Genomic DNA, 4,980 nt, shown 5'->3' with positions numbered 1-4,980 from the left:
GGGGGGGCTCTCTGCAGTGGGGCAGCGCCGCTGCCCCGCCCCCCCCCCCCCCAAGCGCCACTGAGCTCAGCCCCCAGTCTGGCCACAGCATCCCATTCTCCCAGCCCCCAGGACACCTCCCAAAACGCCACCACCTATATGTACATATATACGACAAAACCCCAAAACACGAGGTATATAAAAATTCAAGGCGGGGACGCCCCCATACGAACAGTTCAAGGAACCCACTACAGGGGGGGTGGGAGATAGGCCAGGAAATGTGCCCCTCCCCCCACTTCCTACCACCCACCGGCCCCTCCCTGGCACGGGGTGGGGGTGAGCAGCCCAGACAAGTGGACCCTGCAGGGCACAGCTCAGACACAGCCAAGAGGAGAAGGGGGCACAGGGCTGGGGGGCCAGCCGAGGCAGGAAAGGGCCCCCCCCAACCTCCGTGGACACAAGTGACCAGTGAGGAGGTACCAGACAGGACAAATGAACAAACAGACGGCTGAGGGATGAGGCAGAGCGAGGGGGACTCCCATGGCCCCTGCTCCCACCCCAGGCCAGGTCACAGCCCCAGATGGGTGTCAGGGGAATCAGGCCAGGCTGGGACCGTCCAATGGATGAGGAGGGAGGGGAGCCTAGTACCCCCCAAGCCCTCAGCATGGTGGCAGTGGGGATAGGACACCAGCCGGAGGGGACAGCCAGGCCAGCGTGAAGCCCCACGGCTCTGTGGGGAAGGCTCCCTCCCCGCAGGAGTGAAGGGGATGGCCAAAAGGACCTTCTCCCACATTCCCGGCCAGCCTGGGGATGCTCCCACTGGGCAGGTGCCACCAGGAGCAGGGGGCTCCAGGTGCCCCTGCAAAGCACCCATGCGGGTTTCTCCAGCAGCTTTATCCTTGGGGGGGCGCGGCATGGGTGCCCCTTCCCTTGCCTCCCTGCCACGGTCTCAGTCCTTCTCCTGCGCCAGGCTCTCCTCCGTGATGCCCTGGGCCGCGAGCTCGGCCAGGACATTGTCCAAGTAGTTGATGTCAGGGTAGCCATGGCCAGTGAGGTTGGAGCCGAACTCTGTCTTGTGGTGGATCTCATTCCAGATCACCGTGTCCGACTCGCCTGTGGTGCTGGAGGTCCCAATGGCAAAGATCAAGCGCCGGTCCCAGGCTACCAGCAGCAACTTCAGTACCTTTGGAGGGGAGAGATGAGGCAGGCAGCAGGGCAAATGCGGCAGGGAAGCACCCACTTCTGCTCAAGGCACGCCTGATCATCCTGGTATGCCCTGGCAATGTGGGCAACCCACAGCCAAGCCCTCCCAGGGAGCTCGGGATCCCAGCATGGGGTGCTACCCCAACCAAAATAGTGGGACAAGGCTGCAGAGCTTCCCCAGCACATGGGAATGTTGCTGGGCTCCTGCAGAGCATGCCAGATGAGCTACGGGGAAAACCTCCACCCAGATTTGCCTGCATAAGCCCTATCTGCTTTTCCCCATGCTCCAAATAGCTGCTCGCTCCCTCTCCCCCTCGATATGCCCTTGAGCATGCCTTGGCCAGCTCAAGCCACCCAGGTGAGCCCCTCACCTTTCTGCCCTTCTCACTGTCTGGCAGGTAGCAGTGCCGGGGGAAGCCGCGGGCGGTGAAGCTCTTCCCAGGGTTTGGATGCTCTGGTCCCTGCAGCGTGTGGAGTGGGAGAGGAACAAAACCCTTTTGGAGCTCAGAAGGATGCTCTGGGCATAAGGTAACCCCCAACCTCAGTGGACGCAGAGCTGCTTACTGCTGTGCTGGGCGGCCATGCTCCAGCATGGTGGCCCTAAATGCCACCGTCCCCCCTACCACCAAGCAGACGGGGCCAACACTGTCATGCAGATGTACCCGACTTCCCACAATATCCTTACAGACACGCAGCTCCTGAGACATCATTGAACCCAGAGCCCCGAGACAAGGCATGAGCTGCAGCATGACCCGGGGGTGATGCAGCAGTGACAAGGGCCACCAGCCCCCACAGGGGACCACCCATGTACCTCCCTGGGCATAGGACTGGGCCGCACCTGCACCCCTGGGGGGATGTTGTAGATGATGCGGATGGTTTTGCAGTCAGAGTGGCCAGGCAGCGTGTGAGGGATGATGTGATATTCCATCTTCCCCGGGGGCTGTGTCCCAGTCTTCACCCCGTAGATGGTTTTGCAGGTGGGACACTGCAGGCTCCCATCCTGAGAGCAGGAAAAGAGGAGAATATAATGAAACTGGTATCCCCCAGCACTGAGCCAGACCAGGCGCTTCATCCCTGAGCAGCACTGAACGTCATTTTCATCATGAAAACAGTCATTTCAAAAACACTTAGAAAGTAGGGGGTAGGGCTGTGAGAATTTGCTACGGCAACCCAACTTTAACCAAAAACCTGAGGTCTGCATTTCTTTTCCTCATCAGTTTCTTTTTTTTGGAGGTCTGCAGTTCTTTTCCTCATCAGTTTCTCAGTTCCCTCTACTTTCCCTGCCTCTGTTTTGGGGTTTTTATTTTTTTTTTTCAAAGAGGGAAAGATAATAAATAATAAAAAACCCCAAGCAATGTGAAATGCATTTTCCTGGGAATATCGAGCACAAGGACCATTTGCAGGGGGCTCAGGAAAGCCCACCTGCAGCTGGAAAGGCACTGCCCAGCGCCAGATGCCAGGTAGCTCTGCTCAGACATGCAGGGATCAAAGTCTACCACCACTAACCCTGAGAAGGAAAGCAAGGACGTAAACCCAGGCATGGTGGGGGAAAAAACATCCATGCAACCCTGGTTTCTGATTTAGAGGTCCCAAAGTGCTTGCTGCTGATAAAAATTAAACTCTGTCAAGGGCGGGGAGGTCAGAGCCCTCCAGGGCAGCAGGACTCAAGCACTGTCCCACTGAGGGCAGGTGGAGCTCAGCACAGGTTGCCGAGCTGGGGGCTTGGGCATCCCCCAGGGCTGCAGCCTTGCACCTTGTTGCCGTTGTTGTACATGGCGACCAGGCAGTGGAGATGGAAGACATGGCCACACTTCACCAGCTTCCCCACCAGGTCAGGCTTGAGGGCTGGCTGGGGTCCCTTGTAGCCGGAGGGTGCAGAGAGGCGCTCCATGCAGATGGTGCAGTCCTGCACAGAAGGGGAGGAGAGGGGTCAGATGGACGGATGCAGCCAGAGCCTCACCGAGGACATGGGGCTGATGAGCTGCCCTGCTCTTACCCAGGGACCAGCACCCACCCCGGCACCACGCCGTCACCCTGGGCCACTGCAGGGGCTGGCCAACACATGCGTGAGGCACACAGCCCCTCTTCAGAGGGGGATGGGGACAGGGAAGAGCCATGAGGGGCAGCAGGAGACCCCTGCATGGCATGGGGGCATCGCCCGCGTCCCCAGTCACTCCTCCCACAGCAAAGCACCCCAGGGACACCCCAGCGTGACCCCCACTGCTTGCACCTCATCCGGCGGATGCCGCACCTTCTGCAGGTATTTTTTCAGTACCTCCTCCGGAGTTTTACCTGTGGGAGAGCAAAAGTCAGAGGGGCTGGAGGGCAGCACAGGGGAAACCCACTGCTGGGAGCAGTGGGAGGAGACAGGGGAACCAGGTAGGGAAGTGGGGACAGGAACAGGGGTCTAGTGACAAAGTGCCTCTCACCCTTCTTGGCCTGTTTCTTGGTGGTCTTGCGGCAGGTGTGGGAGATGCCAGGGATGGACTGGATCTCACTTTTGCTGACAGGTGGGGGGTGCAGCACCAGCTTGGGGGGCCGTGTCAGGCAGACGGGCAGCCCAGCTGCACTCATTAGGATCCCCGTGATCCCTGGGCAAGGAGGTTCGAAATGGCACTGAGGAACCAGTGTCACCCCAAACCCCAGATGTTCTCCCAAAAACCACCCCGCTGGGGCTGACTGCCCCCCGGGGAGGCCAGCACACATGGGCACCAGGCGCCCTGCTGCAGCCCCATCCTCACCTGCCAGTGCTGGGTTGACGGGACTGGAGCCAGTGAGGTTCTTCACAGGGACAGTGGGGACACTGCAAGGAGCCAGCAGAGACCACGTCAGGGCCGGTGGCAGACACCCACATCCCCGCAGCCCCTGGGGGCCGGCAGGGGCCAGACAATAGTTGCCTGAGCAACCGCACGGGCCCTGGCTGGAAACAGAGAATCCCCCAACAGGGTGACATGCCCCCACTGCCGCCTTTTCTCTTGCTCTTTAGAAACCCCGCCTGCATCTCCATTCACAGCCCCTTTTTGTCACCGCTCCCCGGGCTGGTCTGTTGGTTTTTTTTTTCTCTTTTCTCCTACAGCCACGTCAGTGCCACAGCTCTTTCCCCCCCTCCCCTTGGGGCTCTCTTCCATGGGAAAGTTTCCCAGCAGGTCAGGAGCGGAGGGAAGGGGGAGGATGGAGAAGGAGAGGAAAGGGGCCAGGCTGCGACAGAAGGCTGACAGCAGAGCCAGACAAAGGGGAGAAACAGGCTCATTAAACACCCCCCCCCTTGAAAAAAAAGTGTCTTCGGAGGGCGGGGGTCTGGAGGGACCCCTTCTCATGGGGCCTGAACGGCTTTTCTTTGGGCCTTTCGCAGTCCCCCACCCATCCCCTGCCACCAAGAGAAAGAGCAGCCTCAGCCTCCTCATTGAGATGCAGGAGCCACCCCATCCTTGCTCCAGTCCCCAGGCACCCGCAGGGAAGGAGAGGGGCCCAGCAGAGCCCTTTGCCCATGGGAGGTTGGGGACTGCCGAGGTCCATCTCCCACCAGGCCCAGGGGTGATAGCACCCCTGCAGGGGGGAGCCCCACAGGGCTGCAGTCCCTCTGTGCCCTGGGGAGGAGAAAAAAAATTGCACTGCACCTGTTCTCCCCCCAACTACCCTCTCGCTCGCACACGGCAGGACTCACCCAGAGGCAATGAGTACCCGGGACTGAGCGATGGCCAGGCGCTGGAGGTGGCTGCGGTTCAGGGTGCCGAGGCCAGGACGGGATGCCTTGCCACTGCCCGTGCCAGGGGGGCTGGTGGTGGAGCTGGCTGATCT

General features: G+C 60.3%; 1 protein-coding gene across 1 annotated transcript in view; it reads right to left on the bottom strand.

Annotated features, from left to right (window-relative positions):
* Window positions 1–77: 77 nt before the first annotated feature.
* LOC103914420 (E3 ubiquitin-protein ligase DTX4-like) overlaps window positions 78–4,980 on the bottom strand; it is a 5,461-nt gene continuing 558 nt past the window's right edge. The window contains exons 2-9 of the mRNA XM_009321058.1: window positions 4,847–4,978; window positions 3,924–3,985; window positions 3,612–3,773; window positions 3,413–3,474; window positions 2,936–3,088; window positions 2,021–2,182; window positions 1,554–1,643; window positions 78–1,162 (exon numbers count right to left, since the gene is read on the bottom strand). Coding sequence (XP_009319333.1) covers window positions 929–1,162; window positions 1,554–1,643; window positions 2,021–2,182; window positions 2,936–3,088; window positions 3,413–3,474; window positions 3,612–3,773; window positions 3,924–3,985; window positions 4,847–4,978 — 1,057 coding nt within the window. The 3' untranslated portion in view covers window positions 78–928. The remainder of the gene's footprint in view (window positions 1,163–1,553; window positions 1,644–2,020; window positions 2,183–2,935; window positions 3,089–3,412; window positions 3,475–3,611; window positions 3,774–3,923; window positions 3,986–4,846; window positions 4,979–4,980) is intronic.

Source organism: Pygoscelis adeliae, unplaced genomic scaffold, assembly GCF_000699105.1.
Source record: "Pygoscelis adeliae isolate BGI_AS28 unplaced genomic scaffold, ASM69910v1 Scaffold1073, whole genome shotgun sequence".
Classification (NCBI taxonomy): domain Eukaryota; kingdom Metazoa; phylum Chordata; class Aves; order Sphenisciformes; family Spheniscidae; genus Pygoscelis; species Pygoscelis adeliae.
This window is presented reverse-complemented; position numbering and strand designations above follow the sequence as displayed.